At 35.1% G+C, this 20,593-nt stretch overlaps 1 protein-coding gene across 2 annotated transcripts in view; it reads right to left on the bottom strand.

The window, feature by feature from the left end:
• The window catches only part of LOC132548381 (oxysterol-binding protein-related protein 11-like), a 29,323-nt gene extending 20,664 nt beyond the window's left edge, over nucleotides 1-8,659 (bottom strand). Inside the window, exons 1-2 of one of the 2 annotated variants that reach the window (XM_060212243.1) lie at nucleotides 8,558-8,659; nucleotides 1,378-1,412 (exon numbers count right to left, since the gene is read on the bottom strand). In XM_060212243.1, the coding sequence (XP_060068226.1) occupies nucleotides 1,378-1,412; nucleotides 8,558-8,659 (137 nt within the window). Of the gene's footprint in view, nucleotides 1-1,377; nucleotides 1,413-8,310; nucleotides 8,356-8,557 lie in introns of those variants that run through there. The other variant, XM_060212244.1, reaches the window with a different exon arrangement.
• Between the last annotated feature and the right edge of the window lie 11,934 nt (nucleotides 8,660-20,593).

Here is a 20,593-nt window from a genome sequence, read left to right on the forward strand (position 1 = left end):
AAAATAGTTTGCCACAACACATTGTTGATGCTTCTATTGTAAAGCAGACTGTAATTTTGTTAGATGAACATTGGGAAAATGACAATAGTACTAATGAACGATTGGTTACTGAAAATTTTGTATCTTTATTTAATTCTACTTTTTTTCAATGATAAGCAAATAGAGGCTGTAAGCCTGACATCAATCTGAATAAATAAATCCTTATTGAATGATACTATAAATACTGCAGGTCAAGATTGTTTGTCCCTAGTACTAAACAACCTTCACTAATTGTAACCAATATCATACAGACCTATGTATACATGTACATAGTCAGCATTTTGATATTTAATTCATAAGGAATTAGACACTTTGCAATGGAAACAGTGCATCTAACCTCCTGAGGCTTTAAATAATCTACAGTTTTACTTTAGACATGTAACAATCCAGAAATGCTTAAGGAAAGATTCTATCCTCCTGTTAATTGAGAGGAAGTCTCTTCTTAATGCCTTCTAAAATGTCAGCAGAGCAGGAAGTTCAGACTAAGAGAAATTCTAATGATGGTTAACATAATGCTATCCGAATCTGATAGCTATCCAAATCATATACCAGCAATGTTAAGTTGTTTCAACTTATAATTATTCTACATACACAAGGTATGCATGTAAGGACATTTTCTGAAATAGACACTGGGAGGGCAAGAGCAAGAGAAACTTTTTGCAACTTGTACAGCCCAGTAAATGTTGCTACAATGACACATAGAACGGCCTCAGGGCACTCTAAACAAAGATTATTTAAATTTAATGCTGTCAGCTTTGATTTATTATATGTAAACAGCACTGTATACATGTAGTTGTTGGCCTAAACATGGCATAATATTACAATTTGTTCATGGGTATATCAAGACTGTAAGTTTCAAAATTAAAATGTCATCTTTTCTTCTGGGCTAAGCAACAATTCAAATAGTTATATCCATTGATGTTAGGCCTGTGATACTAAAATTATCAGACTTGCTAACACATTAAAATTTTGAAGATACAAAAAAATAAGACACTTGGAAAATAGGCTTTATATCTGGGTTGTTACTAGAGAAAACAGTCATTTTTTAAACATTAATGATTCATACAGTCATATATAATCAATTTACATTACTATATAATTATACAGGTGGAAGTGGCATGTAGGATCTTACTCAATTACAAAAATGACACATTTTGTATTCCAAGTGTCATATGAAACTGAAGCAGCCAATTAATATCAAGCTGTATATGACAGAATGCAGTGTATCCCTGTGAATCATTGATGGCTTTCACCAGAGTCTACAGATATACTGAAGTTCTCAGTGGTGTTTCTATCAACTGAGGAAACTTGGCTACATGGACAAATCAATCAACATACCTCATATGTTTTGCTCCCTCCACTTCTTCAAAATCCTACAAGTAGAAAAATTAAATAACGCATTAACACAGAAACAGATATCACAGTATCCTCAGACAACATAAAATATGGTATCAATCCCGGTCTACATCTGTCTGATAGGTGTACTGCTGTAGTGGTATAAACATATATAATTGATGACTGCAGTGTACATTTTTCGACACTGATCATAACCTACAGCTTTATCGGCTCATCACTCGGACTTTCAGTCAGTACCTTGTGCATATCAGTGTTTCATATACATATTCGCCTCACTTAATCAATACACATTATTTGGATTACCTCCACATGTGGTGTTGTACTGAAAGGGATGTACCCTGGCCCAACATCACCTTCACTTATAGATCAATAACACTATACTGTGGCCCTGGTGTGGCCCAACAAGTGTATATACTACTTCAAAGCTGATACTTAAGTGAAGATCATAGACTTTTGAAAAGTGAAATTTTTAACATCTGCCCGTCTTTTGATGTGAACATAAGTACTAATGGTAAGTATAAGGGATTATACATGCCCAACAGTACTAAAATAGTACAAGCCCAACAAATCCTTTGGACTTTTTTGAAATATACATTTTACACAAAGTCATACTAACACCTAAACAGTGAAACAAGAGTATCAGTGAAACTGATGAATGCTCCCTAAAAAACAACTTTATTGGACACAAAATTTTAACAAAGGGCTACAAATCTGAATTTTCTTAATGTGACCAATGTATGCACCAAGATTCATTATCCTGATTTTAATGCAAGCAAAGCTATACTTATGACACAAAATTTTAACCAAGAGCACTAACTTGGTACTGAGGGTCTTGGACCCAGACTTTGTTCCACACTGCACCGTGTTTTCATATGACTGATACATACATCAAGTTTCAATATCAAGTCAAAATCATGCTCCAGACACAAAATTTTAACAAAGGGCAATAACTCTAACTAAGGGTTTGCAAACACTTATACTGGTACACTGCATATTGTTTTCATATAATCAATGTACACACCTAATGGCATTATCCTACCTTAAAGACAAGCAAATTATGTAATGGGCAAGATATTTTAAGCAAAGGGCAATAACTCTGTAAATAAGGGGTTGCGGACATTGTACAATGTACAATGCCCATTGTCTTTGTATGATCAATATATACACCAAATTTCATTACTGTACCTTAAATGCAAGCAACTTTATGCAATGGAAAATATGTTTTTGACAAAGGACAATAGCTGTAATTGAGGGATCAAGGGGCTGGAATTTTGTACACAGCACATTACCTTATTATGATCAATGTCTCCACAAATTTTGATTATCCTGGTTTAAATGCAAGCAATTTAAATTGACCTCTAGACACAAAAAAGTTTCATGATCCATGCTAATCTGTGGGCAAAGTTATGCTCTGGAGAGGAAAGGATGGACAAACAGACATGGTGGCATCAATATGCTCCACTGAACATTTTTGAGGAAAACAATAAAAATACAATTAAAGTCATCTACAATTCTTTAATGGTTGGAACTTGCCTTGCAGGCCTATAACACATTTATGTCTAGCGTGCCTGGTACACTGTCATATCTGGTGAGAATTGTAACCTTCCTATCTACAGTACCTGGTACACTGTCATAGCTGGTGAGAATTGTAACCTTCCTCTCTACAGTACCTGGTACACTGTCATAGCTGGTGAGAATTGTAACCTTCCTCTCTACAGTACCTGGTACACTGTAATATCTGGTAAGAATTGTAACCCCCCCTATCTACAGTACCTGGTACACGGTCATATCTGGTAAAAATTGTGACATTCCTCTCTACAGTACCTGGTATGTTGTCATAGCTGGTGAGAATTGTAACCTTCCTATCTACAGTACCTGGTACACTGTCATAGCTGGTGAGAATTGTAACCTTCCTCTCTACAGTACCTGGTACACTGTACCTGGAATTCCTCTCTACAGTACCTGGTATGTTGTCATAGCTGGTGAGAATTGTAACCTTCCTATCTACAGTACCTGGTACGTTGTCATAGCCGGTGAGAATTGTAACCCCCCTATCTACAGAACCTGGTATGTTGACAAATCAGTGAGAATTGTAACCCCCCTATCTACAGTACCTGGTACACTGTCATATCTGGTGAGAATTGTGACATTCCTCTCTACAGTACCTGGTACGTTGTCATAGCTGGTGAGAATTGTAACCTTCCTATCTACAGAACCTAGTGCACTGTTACTTAATTAACTTGGAACTGTTCTGTATACATCATGAAACAATATACACCATCACATGTATTGTGTAATAGTTTTGCTGATAAATAATTATCATAACAGATACGACGGCAAGTCCAGTATATGTGTCAGCCAACACCCTCAGCCTTTTCAAGTGCAGATAAAGCCAGCAATGGTTTACAAAGATAACTTAAATTAAAATGATGATAAGTAAAAGTATCAAAACAAGGGGTGACCCAGTTCTATACTGATTATAATGAGATGATTGTATTACACACTTTAAAACTTAAAGAAATCAAACTTTATTCTGAAATGTATTTAGACAGAATTAAGAAAAATGCATAAACAATATCTTCAGTATTAAGTCTCTGCTTAAAACTTAACATTATAATACTGTATAGCTGGTTATTTTCACAAGTCAAATTTTTGCTATTTATTTTTTAAATGATCAAATCATATTTCACCGAATTAAAAATTTTGCCATCTGGATTTAAATAGACATCAAATACACATGTGTCTCATTATTTCATGGATTAAACTTTTATGATTATGTTTTAGAACTGCAAAATAGTAAAAATATCCCCAAGAAAGTATTAAGGTTTTAAGCTTTGATAGGAATATCCATTCATATAAAAAAGACGTTCCTACACACACGCTGCTAGATGGTGTGTTGTCATTAACCCCATGAATCATTATCAAGTGGGCAGAGCTAGAAGGGGTTTATTTTATCAAGAAATGAAACGAAAAACTCAATTAATCAGAAAGCTGCAATTTGTATACCAACAATGAACAATTACTCATTCAACAATACAACCACAAAAAGACAACTGTAGCTATACTGTTGCATTACCAGCCCTGAACTCCAAGTTCCGATAAGTTTCTTTGAAATCCATCACATTGAATAATATCCTTCTTGTTTTTATACACCTGTTCTGCTTCAGGATTAATTACATTTTGTACACCAAGTCCCAAGCATGAAACAATACTTCAGGGTACATTCTGATCCATACATTCTGATCTGTACATTCTGACTTCAATGTTGAGAGGTCAGCCTATCATCTATTCAATATATGACCATTCTTGATATACATGGACATAGACATTAACCTGTACAGCTGAAATCTAGCCAATGGGAAATCCATCAAATATGGTCACATGAACTGAAACAACTGTTTCTAAGACATCAGTGTTCGATATCATCAATCATGTCACAGAAAAGTTACTGGCCATGTATGATTTGATGAGATAAATTTGTTAATTGACAGTCCTTTTATGAAAGAAGGACACCAAAAATTTCAACTTCACTAGAGGACACCCTATGTCTTCTAGCACAGATTACAGACCTCTAGTCCAGCAGATTCCAGAGGAAATCAAGCATCCCTACTTCTGCAGAGAATTCAAAAGACACCAAAACTATCTAAGCCAGCAGATATAACAGCAGAGAACGCCAAAAATATATCAATCGAAAGGACACAAAACTTTTCAACTCATGCAGAGAGTCCAGAGAAGACACCAATGAAAATAGCCTCTGCTTCAGCAGTCACTGTCCACAGAACACCAACATTTACAGTTTGGAATATATACTAAATATCTATATTTCAGTAAACAGTTATGAAAACAAAAAATCTCTACAAGAGCATCTATGCTGTAGCAGAGATTCTTAGTTTTTTTTTTTTTAATCAGAGGATTCACCACAGCAGAGATTTATAAAGAATCCAAACATTTCTGCTCTAGCAGAAAGTACAGGAAGACATAAACAGATTCTACTCCAGCAGTTAATTTAATTATTCAACAGGTTTTACATCTACTATTACGGATTTTGGACCTTTCAGCGGACAGACGAGGACTCCAGCAGAGATTTTCTCTGATAAATAATGCTGGTCAGAGAGCTAGCTAGGAAGCCATGAACTTATAATCAACTACAGATCTGATTGGCATTACAGGACCTATAGATGATTCTTATACTTAATTAGACTGTAAATCACTATATGTCTGTAGTCATTACTGACATAAGTAAGAAAGCCTGGTATAATTAACACATCATTACAGAGATTACAGGCCAAACAGCATCTACTTTCAATTATTTACTGTAGCAGTCACAGATTTCTATATATACAGGTGTTCACAGGGAGCAACCATTCATTGATCTCTAATCAGACAGTCTGGTACACAGAAACAAGGTGATCACCTGCATGGTCAGCTTCTAACGTATATTTCTACATTAAAGTACATGTAACAGGCAAAGGTAAGACACTATGGTTCTGTCCAGATGTTATGACATTTGTGGCAACCTCTAACTATACGACACCAAGGTCCAGTCCACACTGTAATGATATTTGTGACACCCTCTACCCATACGACACCAAGGTCCAGTCCACACTGTAATGATATTTGTGACACCCTCTACCCATACGACACCAAGGTCCAGTCCACACTGTAATGATATTTGTGACACCCTCTACCCATACGACACCAAGGTCCTGTCCACACTGTAATGATATTTGTGACACCCTCTACCCATACAAGGTCCACACACTGTAAGGTCCTGTCCACACTGTAATGTTGTTTGTGACACCCTCTACCCATACGACACCAAGGTCCTGTCCACACTGTAATGTTGTTTGTGACACCCTCTACCCATACGACACCAAGGTCCTGTCCACACTGTAATGATATTTGTGGCAACCTCTACCCATAAGACACCAAGGTTATGAGAAGACTGCAATAATAATTTGTAACGTCTTCCATCCCTTATGAACAAAGTGTAATGATATATTTTGTGACATCTTCTGCCCATAACATATCAAAGCCCTGAACAGTCAGCATATCACTCTAAGTCATACTACATATGGTCATAGGCAAAAATATTGGATACATACACAGAATAATACAGAAATAGTGTGATAAACAGCCATGAAGTTTTAGTCTGCAAAAAGAGACTTAGAATTTGGTAAGTTAACGACAGAAATCAATAGAAAACATCAGACGTACATACATATGGTAGTCTGACTGAGAAGTGAATTTAAGAGACTTACCTAACTAATAATCAATATTGGCATCAACTATATCACTAGAAAGTAGACCAAAACACACAATACCCACGAGACACATCCATGTACAACACCATAACACAAAGATATAACTGATCTATAAAAGGAGACTGATTCAGCTACAATTCACTATATAAGGTAACTACATCAATTGGAATTATGAAGGTGTTATTTCAATCAATACATCAACATTCAACACGAAAAGAATTAGTTCTTTAGATATTCTTCCAAACTTACCAGGGTTTTGTATTTTGTGTACTAGCTTGTTAGTACATAATATAGATTTTAGAATTTTATCAATATTGGTCTACACTTTACTTGATCTTTAAAAGTTTGATCTCTTCCCTTCTTTCTTCTGTTAATTAATCTCTCTCTCTCTTAATTACCAGTTTATGAAATGTGAAAAATCTTTCATTGCCAAATCCGAAATGGAACCCATGTTAGCCACATTGTTTTTTTTAATAATGGTACAAGAAAGGGATCAAGGAGAAACTACAATATACATATGAAATTCAACAATGCAATAATTTCTGCAGGATGTTTTTTTTTTGCAGGCAAGCCCAGAAACACTTATTCCAAAATTTTGATAAGATATATAAGATATATATAAAATCTGAGTGAGTCCCAAAGGTAAAGCAAGCACAGGAGTCCAGGACTCAAATAAATGAGTCCCAAAAAACACTGCCTTATGTCAACATTACTACACCCTCTAATGTTGGCTTAAACACAGTAATGTTATCTAAAAGTTTCCACCATATAATTTCTAAGTCCTAATATGGGGAGTCTAAATTTTTTTCAATCTGAGTTTAAGTATGGCAGGTTCCTTTAATGTCGTTACTCTTTTGGTAACTTTTATCTAGGTATCTTTCCAACAGACATTTGGTCTTTCTTTACTACATGTACAGCACACAATACCTGGGTATTCTAAGTATGAATTTATTAGAATTTCACTAGGATAAGACACACATCTTTGTTCATAAAGATGAATTTCTGAAAGATAAGACCAAACAATTTATTGGCTTTGTTCACAAGAGTTGCTGGTACCTTGACAAAATTTAATAAGTTGTCAAATGTAATGCCGAGGTGATTTGTCTCTTCCTCTATGTAAGTGGCCTAACATGTTTCAAAGTCATTGTTTTCACATGAAGTGCTTACAGTACACATACATGTATATAAGGGTTTGAATGCAGTCATTTCAGGGATATTTCATTGATTCTGTTCACAAAAATATTGCTGTTTAATTTTGAGAGTCTTGTAAACAGTGCACAGATTCCCTGGATGTGCTGCAGGGTCACCGGTCAGCATTGTATATCAATATGACACCAACCAAGAGTGTTGGGTTACCACACAATCATGTGACAGCAGAAATAAAACTCACAAATCCATGTAAACAAATATTAACCTACTCCATCGAGTTACATGTACCTGTTTACTGGTTCAAAATTCATGTATACCTGTATACAAATGCAAACTGAAAACCATATAATAAAGGGGGTGTAACTGATGTTGGCCTACTTCAACACTTACTTATGTAAGTTGACAGCGATTTCGTGTGGGCCTTGTCAACTGTTTGAAATGTATGTCTCAATATCAATGCGCCTACGTACGTTGTCACAGTATAACGCTAGCATATATATACCTGACAATGAATTCGTCGTCACTGGTGATTGAACATCTGTGGTATCATCCAAAATCAATTGAGCAGCTTTCATATGACGTTTGAAACTTTAAGAAGCCTCATAAGTATGTAAATATCGCGTGTCGGGTGACCGGAGCTTGTCCAATCGTTATGGGTCGATGACAAGAGTGCATATGACAACACCGGGGAGCTTCCGGTCATTTCAAGCGCGGTGCATACACCCACTTTAATCATCAAAACAACATACCTTAGCCCTCTGCATCACTGCCATGACCTGTAGAGCCTCGGCTTCAGACAACCCAGATAAATCGGGCAGTCCAAGGTTCACATTTTTCTCGGTAGCTGCCATTCTAACGTTGATTTTGTCAACTTCCGTTAGAGCGTCATCGAGCTTAACGGGAGACAACTCCGGTAGGATAACGTGCTTCAAACGAAAAGGATGCTGAACGGCTTACTTTTCAGATCGGATATGCATAGCAGTTATTGTGCATATAGCGCACATTGTCTATAATTTAGCAGATCCTTAATATAAATTTATATTTCATAGTTACACAACAGATTTAAGATGAAACTTCGATTGAGTAATTACTTCTCAACAGAAACAACAAATAATATACAAGGAAAATATTTCCTGTAGTTTCTGCCTGAATTTTTTTCAAATAATGTTGTTTGGTTGGCCTTAAAACTGTTAACTGTTCCAAACTACCTATGGACATATTGATTAGGGAATGGTTGGTAAAATGTCGAATGTATTTATTATAAGAGGTTTACTCATGCTTAATATCACAATCTGTGTCAGAACATCTAAGTTCGATAGTTGAAAACGCTACAATATGTACTTTCGAGTGCCGAGTGTCATGAAATTCCATAAGACGGTGTATGAAGAAATGCTCCTAAAAGAGGGATGGACAGACAAAGCGATTGTTATTAAACAACAATCCAAAATTTACTCAAATTTCTACTTTCGAATCGAAAAAGGAAAACAAAAATAAACAAATATGATCAATAGAGTCGACAGAAAAAAGGGATGGGTCGATACACAGGAAACAAATATTCTTTATTCTATATAACTTCACAAAATCTTAATTCGACAAAACAAAATCGATTAATCTATGTCAAAATGTGAACAAAGAGAGATTAACACAGATACTCTTGTAAACAAGTTTTAGGAGAAGACCAAGTGTTCCGAAAGGGTAAGCGTCTTCTACTTCATCGACGAAACCTGACATGTAAATGTCGGTCATTCCAAAAAGGAAACGTCACATTTCCTTATGAGAACAAGGAAAACAAGGAATTTCCATGAACTCTTAAAAGAACAAATTTGGGAATCCCGAAAATATACATTTGTAATATTATAGTGTTAATAACTCCAGATCTAGGGGAAGTGGCATCAAAATACTCTTATACATACGAACGTGTAACTAATGCTATTAAATAGGATTATATAATAAAGCCGAAAAGTATTGTCCATTCACTAGTCTCGTATACCGTTTACATCGAAAGATCCGCTTCACACTAGCCATGGTCATTCGATTAGTCTGACAGTACACAGTCATAAAAACGTCACTATAAATACAAATGTGATTTCTGTTCTCCCTAACACACTTAAATACCAGACGAAAATGCTTCACTATTCCCTAACCGACTCACATCTGAACTATCTCAACAGGATTTACTATCGGCCTTAAGCTTGTGTTGCCTTTCCGAGTGTAAATCACATGTATGCGTGTGTATTGTTGTCAAGTTTTTTTTTAGTAAATATTGATTAAACTACCTCAACAATGTTCTAATCAACTTACTACTGATCTAATTCGACAATTCCCCAACCTACACACTGGATCTGGTGTAATACAGCAACTGCCTCACCGACTAACCTCTGGACTTGCTCAACAGTCGCTTGACCGACTCATTTCTGATCTAAACTAACAATGGCCTAATTTACACACTTCTTATTTTACTCATCAATTCCCTAACCTACTCACCCCTGAATTAATTCAACTGTCGCTTAATCGACACACATCTGAGCCAACTAAATGTCCCAACCTACCCATCTCTAGAATCTCAGCAATGTTCTAACCATCTCATCTCTGATCCAACTCGACAATTCTTCAACCTACTCACGAAATCTAAGTAACCCAACAGTCGCCTGATCGATTCATCTATGACTGAATTGATTAAACGATTGTCTAATCTACTCGCATCTTAACTCCTCTAGTTCCAAAGGTGTCTTTTAAGTACCCCATTTTATAAAATAAAAAATCGAATATCGTTATTATTTCACAACGCGCAAATATTATCAGTAGAAAGTGTCTTTAGAGAATAAAGAGGTCCAATGTTTTGGCATTTATGTATCATTTATTTACTTATTTATTTTAAGGGTTTTACTTTCGGTCTTTCAACGGAAGAGAAAAGAGTAGTAATGAAATAGTATGAAGTGATAGGATATCGTGGGATGCAGAGATAAGGAGGAGAGGGTTTGTCTGTATCTTCGACCTTGAGGGAAACTGTTGAATATATGGAGACTGATTTGAACAATCAGATGTAGCGAAACTGGACTAAGTCGATTGTTGGCGACCAGGTAGATGAATTAGTAAAGCGTAGAGTTTGAAGGGTCCCGTGGTCGAAACTCGGTCTGGCCGTGTATAATTGAGTAGGGAATTCAGAAAGGATTCGTTCAATCATGGAATAAGATAGACCGAAATCCATAGTAAAACAGCATGACTTAGAAGTCGTTATAGGAACATCCAGACGTAGATACAGCATAGTATCATGGACACTAAAGGATAAAAAAACCTGTTTCGTAGAATGTATGTAATGGAGAGATGGAGGAATTTGGATGCTCGTCTCAAAACTCTCACTTCAGATAAAGACATTAAATCATTGTCCAGTTATTACCAGCCTTCGATCTGTCTCTTTAACAAGCGGTTAACATATTCTGACGTCATTCCCACGTGTCCTGCTAGCGTATAACAGATGACCTTTATGACGTAATAGCGATTGTGACGATGCTTGTATTATCATCCTTAGATATGGAACCGAGCTTAGTAGTCTGATGTACAGTTACCCATGACACAGAAGGTATGTATCTACCGCATTTAAATCTAGCAATTTCATCCCTCGAGATAAGCTTTCTAACTTTTTACCCTTGGATTGAGATATCTCTGTCCAAATCACACACAGGTGAAATATTCTATTTCTTATCCTATGATAGACTGACCTCCTCTAAATCAATAAACAATGATAAGGACATTCTGGTACCCAGTGACCGAAGTTCAATTATTCTCGACAAAGAACTACATACAATATTGTGCCTACCACCAGTATCTTCTCTTAACAATGATTTCTATATGGAACGCAGAATTCTTGAACTGAACTTTGATGATAACAAAAGCTCTAAAATTAAAGAAAAACAATGAATCCACTGAAAGTACCATGTCCAGGTTTTCAGAGCAACTCCCGTCTTTGAAATACAAGTCCATCTTATATACATGTATATTGATATATTTAAATGCTAGTATAAAAATCCACTTTTTAAGGCGACATGTTCGGATTGACATTTGTCACCATGGTGTTCCACGAGATGTCCAAGCTGTTTAAGAATATCACAGGTAAGACTCACTCGCTATGTTTTCCTAATTGTATCGAGTGCATACGTATTGTAACAAGTGTCTACAATCTGTACAGACATTGTAACTGCACAGTAATGGGATTCGAACACGTAACCGCCAAACACTTAACCTCGTTCCTTCACCGTCGTTTTGCTGCTCCTTCCCTGCGGTACTTTCGTGTTATTTGCCACTCTATAGGAAATAACTAGTACCAACCAGCATAATTTAACCAAGATCGGCAGCCTTAGAGTTCGAATATAATGAGACTATGTACCAAGTTTTTTTTTACGCTACAAGCATGTCTAAATTTGGTATTCAGTGTAAACAATGGATATTTTGGAATATTTCCTCAAACACTTTCCTTCTATGTCTAATGTTATGTCAGTATTCTACACCTAACCAATAGACGTGTTGGAGGTATTACTTTCATTAGTCGTTAGAAAGAATGAGATGGTTTTGTCTTACCATCATATAGAAAAGACACATTTTAAACAAAGGAAACACGAGTTGATATTTATTTTATATTCGTTTCAGAAGATGATCAAGACAGACTGCCAGAACCTTCTCCAGTTCACATGCTGGACGAAATAGAAAGTAATACGGCACCTATATGAAAACGAGAATTAGTAAACAACTGTACAAAAGTGCTTGGTGGGGACATTGAGCTGAAATTCGATATGCTGTTGTATTCCTTTGTCACCAGCTCGTGTTAACTAATTTCTAACACAGCCTGACAAGCTATATGAATATACCTATCATCAAGATTAATTAGTTGCATACGGGGGCATTTATGTAAATATTTATTTCAGCAAGATAATTATACATCAGATGTGTTTGTGTGTCAATGTTCCAAGGTTAACTTATTCAGAGGCATTACTCCAAGGTCAGGGTCACTTTTACTATCTAAAGAAAGTCATCAACTCAGATTTAGCAGCATCGTGTCAGTGGCATCCTTTCTCAAGAGATTTTGATAAAGCTTTACACAAAAGTCAGCTACGGCACTACCTCGACTGAATTCATATTGCAACCTTTACAGGGGTCAAAGGTCAAGGTTGATATTGTCCCCGACATTTCATGGAGGGTGTATTTGTAGTTTTTTCCAGAATCAATGTCTTCTCTCTGGTTCATTTCTTTAAGAATTTTTAGTCGAACTATATACATAGTCCAGTATGGCAATACCCCGCATGAATTCACGTTTCACGGTTCCAAAGATAACTTAATTACCATAGTGATTTGATCAAACGGTATACCGAGGTCAACTTTGACAAAACCTCAGATGAGGTTAAAATAACTGTAACTATAGAAAGTTAGCAACCGATTTAATTGTATCATTTCAAGATCAATGTTACTATTAATAGAAAATCGTCAACATATTGATATATCGCTCCAGTGACATAATTTCTGAGAGGATTTTGATTAAACGTTTCATAAGTATATAACATTATTACTACATTAGTATATAACATTATCACATCTCAAATCGGTTTGGTATATCAGTGAGTCAAAATCATTGATACCATTTATGGAATTTTGTAAAATAATGATACTAATGTGCATGTGAACGAGAAGTTCCATTTATCTGTTTCAGCAGCAGTTACCTGACGCATACCTAAATTTCTATAGTATTCTTCTGTCTGTTTCTAGCGGAAGCCTTACTGCTGCCCCAGCTCCCTCCGCGCCCTCGTCCCAAGTTCCTGCTCAGACACAGACGGCGACTAGCTCAGAACCGCGCGTATGCTAAATCACTCATCAAATCGCTTCCGGACGATCTCAAGTTCTAGGGAGGATGGATATGGGAAAAAAACTCCAATGAAATTAATCCACTTTGTAATACTTATGTCCCGTGTTTACATAATGTGTTTAGTTGATATATATAAAAGGTTGATTAAATCTCCAACGATTTGTTATTTATGGAGGTGATGCTACTTCTTTCAAATATGTGTCTGCAGGTGTACCTTGAGGATCTCCTGGGTTTTTTTTTTATTTAAAACAAATGATATTGTCGATCATATGATTTTTTTTCTCTTCAAGTGTCTTCCACAGATTTAGACATTATAGAACAGAACTTAAACCACGATATTTAACGGTTACAAGATTGGTCTAATCAGTGACTTATACCATTCGATCCAACAAACACGAACGCTACTCTGTTCTATGTCGAGGTCTAGCCTTTTAGATCATCCTGATACAAAGGGTTATGACATCATCATCATAACATATTCAAATTTTTGAATGAATTATGACACTGACCCACTTGTGTTGGTGAAGGAAAGTTTCCGACACCTTTATATATACACCACTACACACATCCATCTTGATGACAAAGTCCTCCAGTGCCATTATAATCTCATCTGGCTTGTTCCAGTTGTAATGACCCGAAGATAGAGAAAACCTGGAGAAAATATCATTTCATGCTCATTTGAAGCCATTAATTAAGTTTAGATGTCAGTCATGGAAATTTAAGATGACACTATTTGAAAAATTAACAACATTAAAGAGCTCCAATGTTCTCATTGGTTGTTAGCAGGGCCAGTCTTCTGTTGCAGGAAACATCCACACTATGTAATTGTATATATTCGTGTCTTGACTAAGGAGTGGACCGCCTGAAAAATGTGGCAAAACCTTACTCCTAGCTGTCAATCATTATTACCTCTTTGAATTTTGGTAAAATGGTCACACATCCCAGGGGTGTGTAGTTTTGACTAAGATATGTCATAATTATATTAGGTAAAAGATAACAGCATATTTGATGAGAGGGTGAATTTCTTTATTATAGAAACCAAGACGGAAGAAAGTACAATGGAACAGGTTATAGAAGCAATATTTCAGGGTCAAGCCCTCCAAAAGGCTGACCATTGGCACAGACATATAACAGATCACTGGTCAGTAACACATATATATTCTATATCATATATCTGAGACAGCAGGCCATTGGTTACTGACACATGTGTTTGACTTTGACCATCGGTCATTATTCACAATTATTGAGTTTGGCCACTGGTCAATGACATCAATATAGATGTTTAACTCTGATCAGAGGTCCTAGACACTGATGTTGAGTCTGACTAGTTGTCAATGACACAGATCTGGCCCTGAACCAGTACTATGATCGACAAATAAGTTCAAACAGATCAACAGACAATGCATATATTACACTCAGCAGTCACATCCACACAAAACCATACCGAAATTTAAAGATACAGATATTAAACTTGACAAAATCACAACAGCTGTTTCAAGGTTTATGTGAAAAATAATACTGTCCTCAATAAATGTACATCACATTAATTTTTCAAATTCACCAACACATTTTTTTTCTCATAATTGTCATTTACATCGTGAAAGTGAAAGGTTTAATATCATACAATAAGAAGATCAGAGATATCACAGCTCCTCTGTATCCTGATAGTAACAAAGTAACATGATCAGAGTCTTCAAAACTCTCTACACCAGAGATATCACGGCTCCTCTGTATCCTGATAGTAACAAAGTAACATGATCAGAGTCTTCAAAACTCTCTACACCAGAGATATCACGGCTCCTCTGTATCCTGATAGTAACAAAGTAACATGATCAGAGTCTTCAAAACTCTCTACACCAGAGATATCACGGCTCCTCTGTATCCTGATAGTAAGAAAGTAATATGATCAGAGTCTTCAAAACTCTCTACACCAGAGATATCACAGCTCTTCTGTATGCTTATAATAAAACCAACATGATCAGAGTCTTCACAACTTTCTAAACCAGTGATATCATATTTTCTCTTTACAATAATAAAATAAGTTTACAAAAAGAAGCACTATAAAAAGATGTTACTTATTTCTCACGTTTTTTATTAAGATATTTCTTATTTCTCAAAAAAAAGAAATATCTCAAAATTGTAGAGTATGCCATGCAACAGCAAACATCAGATTCAATGTTTTCAATGAAACCAAAAGAGTCCAGCATCCTTATAGTTTTGCCAATTCCAAAAAATATAATAAATATATTGATAAATCTTGTTTGACTTTTACAACTAAATGTTTTTTTTTAACCATAGAAATGATCAAAATGACACCTCTGATAACACAATCTTGTCACAATAGTGACAGAATTGACAATTGAGAATCAGTATGATCTGGCCCTTCATTGGGTGCAAAATTAGGAAATATACATCCTGATGAAGCCAAACTTTATGATCACTGATAGTCATAGTTTATAAAATCCAGTTTTTCATTTCAAAAAGTTTTATCACACAAAATTGCACAAAAGGATAAGACAATAGGCAAAGCCTTTATTATTCTTAAGCCAGTGTTATAAATTATTCAATCTGATGAAATAAAAAAAAAAGATATACCACTTTTAACTTCTATAATTCTAAATGGAAGCATTTGAAAAAGGGGAGGTAATTCAATATACCATCGCTGATGTATACCGTGAACAGTGAAAGGAAAAACAGCAGAAAAACAAACGTATAAACTATCACATTACAAAGAAAATCAAATACTTGATAACATTTATCATCAATAATCCTGTATCAAACATAACAATTCTCAGTAATACTGATTGTTTTTCTATATTCGATGATTTTAAGTTCTACTATATACATGATTTTACATTAACATTGAGCACTAATCATCACAGTATGACTACCATATTCACTTTCTGTATATATATATCACTACTAGACAACAAGCAGCAGTACTGAATATCAGTAATCAATCATGGTGTGCTCCTTCATATCCTTTGGAACACACAAAATATTTCATAAGAAAGCTTTGAAAGATATACCACATTTACCTGGCAACAAGCACATACAATGTGACTCATAAAAAAACCTATTAAAATCTCTTTCAGTTTCAATGAATATGTAATTTTATTTTCCTGTGAAAAAAATATGTCTCCTGATGTTTGGTACAAGATCATAAGTTTGCCCCTCGTGCTTATTACCAGATAAATGTGGTATATCGTTGACAAACGTAACCAAGTGAAGGCAGAAAATGTGTAGGAGCAATGTAATCTCTGTCTATAACAAGGTAAAACATTTTAAAACACCAAGTCATCACAAAACATTTCCTTAGTATTTTTAATTTCCTACTCTAAAGTACTTCTACAAGTATCACCAATTAGAATGACTCTCCTGGAACACTACAAATGGCTATTGAACACCTATTTATACAATTTGAGCAAACTATTCGTCATCTACACTGTTTGTAGGATTAACTCTCTTACATAAGAATCTAATCAAATTATATATTGAATTCAGACTGTGAACAATGACACTTTCTATTATGGACTGAGTTCAGGACAAAATTAACATAACTATTAATGTGAGCAATGCTTAAATTTATCTAAATTAATATCTGAGGTATGAATTTTCCTTCATGATTAACTGATGACGTGGTATAATCAAAGCAAAAATACTCTCACTTGGTACATTTCTCAATAAAAGTAATTTATAAACGTATATCAATGTAATTCATAAAGGTGTTTTTATAAATAATTCATACAGGTATCGATCTTTAAGACCAAAAGGAGAATCTAAGTCACATTAACAGCAGTGGTATTTAAACCAAATCTTTATGACAAACAATCTTCTGCTCAATACCGAGATGATTCAGTCTTTCATGACAGTAAGCGAGCAAGCAATTATTTCTGTAGATGACTAAAATAAAGATAACATATGTTCATTATGATATCACAAACATGTTTAAGTTACAGAACACAGTTCTACTTTGTACAAAGTAAATATGACTGCTGTCAAAAAAATATATATTTTAAAATATAATAATACTAGATAAATAATCTACAATATAGAATTCACATTTCAAACTTTGCCATGGTAAAGCATGGTAGGAAATTATCATACTTCCTCCACATATATATGTCCGATTTATGTACTAGATAATCTAATTAAGTAAGGGACAGTATAGGAAATCTACACTTGTCAGAGGTATCATGTACCAGGAAATAAACTGTCTTGAAAGGAAGGAAGGTAATTATCACATTATTGTATAAAATATATCTTATGAATTATAAACAATCCACATGACAACAAACAAAGGTCTCATTATGTCATTTTTGATTACAATATACATCTTCAAAAACTTTACAGAATAAGAAATCTAATGCCTTATATTTCCTTGTTATATCAATCCAAATTTGGTAATTATCTTGATAACGACATACCTGGTAAAGATTTCTGATATATGAATAAATATTACTTTTCACTATAAATTTTCATGTATTAAAGCTTATGACTAGATTTATTTAGATTTCAATAAATATTGATATAGAAAGATAAATAACAGTCAATTGCCTTCAAACATTACTGGATATATCAGAATTGGGTTTGAAGTATCAATAGTTTGTAAAAATAATCTGCGATGAACTCCAAGTCATCATATTTTTCAAGACCTTTGATCCTCAAGGGCTAAAACTTGATCTCCTTGAGAAATATGCTACCACTGAGGTTGGGAACAGAAAAAACAGTTTAATATTTTTTGGCCAGCATGTTATAATTGCACTTTATATACAAAATATAGATAAATTATTCACAGTGGTTTTAGAGATGTGTTATTAAAAATTTGTTTATCTTCATCCATTTACTTATGTATAAAGGCTTTTGTTTACAATGAGTTATACAAATTATGCCCAATTGTCTGGTTTTCCAATGGCAATAATTAAAAAAAAAAAGAACAGGGAAAGGTATTCCTGTTCCACTGTTTTGATGTATTGCCTTACAAAATATATATCGTTTTTACACAAATCTTGACAGCCAAAATATATTGATAAACTAGGAATAAAATTAAACAAATTATCAACAATAGTCAGAAACTATGATTTCTTTTTCCTTTTTACTCTACAATTGAAAATAATGAAAGTTGATCAACAAAAAATCCTACCTGCTGTCAAAATTTACTCACCTATATATAATAATACCTGGTAAGACAAAACTGTAGAAAGAAACCTCTGATGACTTCCACACATGTTCATATAATTAAGTACATTGTAGTACATTTTAATTGACAGAATGATGATAATGTTATGCTACTCCATCATCAAATTATATACTTGTTCTTAAGACTATATTCCAAAAATCTCTGACCTGATAAAATATGATAGACAGCTATTAGAATGAAATCACCTGTCAGTAGAAGTTAAAGGTAACACCTCGGAATTTCTGTTTGAACTGCTGTCCTCCCTCACCCTTACAAAAATCCATCAATTACTGATCTGCATTATCATAAATTACTCCCTTGGGAAAAAGGAGACATACAGTGCAATAGCGATTTATGAACACTTTAATATGTAGAGTAGATAAACAGCACTTATATATAGAGTTACCAGTTATACAGCATCATCTAGACCATAGACACTATCACAAATATCACTGCCAAGCCTAACCCCTACTGCCAACCTCCTACTGGTGAGCCTCCTACTGTCTAGCCCCCTATTGCAAAGTCTAACTCTTACTGCCCTGCTTCCTACTAGTGAGCCTTGCTCTTACTGGTGAGCCTCCTACTGTCTAAAGCCTACTCTCAAGCCTAACTCCTATTGTTGAGCCCTCCTCCTACTGGTGAGCTTCCTACTGCCAAGCCTTCTACTGCTGAGCATAGCTCCAACTGCCAAGCCTCTTAATAAGCCTTATCTCAGCAGTGGAGATCATATAAGTGGAATCAAACTGCTTCCAGCATTCTTTCTATATTTCAAATAACTGGAAAATACATAAATAAATGTTGTGTTTATAAAAAATGTGATATATTACCTATAAAAAAATCTACCATCTATTGACCCTGTTTTCCACAAATACATGTATCTAAAAAAATTCAAAATTTTCATTTAAGCTTCTCACATGAGCCTTACACAAGACCTTCTCTTGTGACCAGAACAAGCACCCGTCATACACACCTTTCATACTTGACTTTAACATGTGGATTTATGGCTTTCACACTCTTAAGATATGACACAAAATGGTGACTGAGATCAAAGAGATAATACAATATATCATTTCCCATATATAGGGTTCATGTTACTACATGTGTATGTTTTTACCCAATACCTGACATATATTCAAGTGTATTTGGCATTCATGTACACATATTTATGAGTGTATGTTGTGTGGTATACTTTGCACTTCCATATACATACATGTACTTTCTTCAGTTTTCTGTCACAATGATCAGACATTTAACAGACATTTCCAATTCTTATCCAACTTTTCACACCTCTTCAATTTTAAAAGTATCAATTGAAGGACAGGTAGATTGACAACACGTGCAATGATCCTTCATGCTGACAGTAAATGTGAGGATTATCAATACTGACAGTAGATACCAGGGTTCCTGATACTGACAGTAGATACCAGGATCCTTGATACTGACAGTAGATACCAGGATTCCTGATACTGACAGTAGATGCCAGGATCCTTGATACTGACAGTAGATACCAGGACTCCTGATACTGACAGTAGATACCAGGATTCCTGATACTGACAGTAGATACCAGGGTTCCTGATACTGACAGTAAATGCTAGAATCCCTGATACTGACAGTAGATACCAGGACTCCTGATACTGACAGTAGATACCAGGGTTCCTGATACTGACAGTAGATACCAGGATTCCTGATACTGACAGTAGATACCAGGGTTCCTGATACTGACAGTAAATGCTAGAATCCCTGATACGATAGTTG

Source organism: Ylistrum balloti, unplaced genomic scaffold (assembly GCF_031769215.1).
Source record: "Ylistrum balloti isolate Yb309-2 unplaced genomic scaffold, AGI_CSIRO_Ybal_v1 Utg370010, whole genome shotgun sequence".
Classification (NCBI taxonomy): domain Eukaryota; kingdom Metazoa; phylum Mollusca; class Bivalvia; order Pectinida; family Pectinidae; genus Ylistrum; species Ylistrum balloti.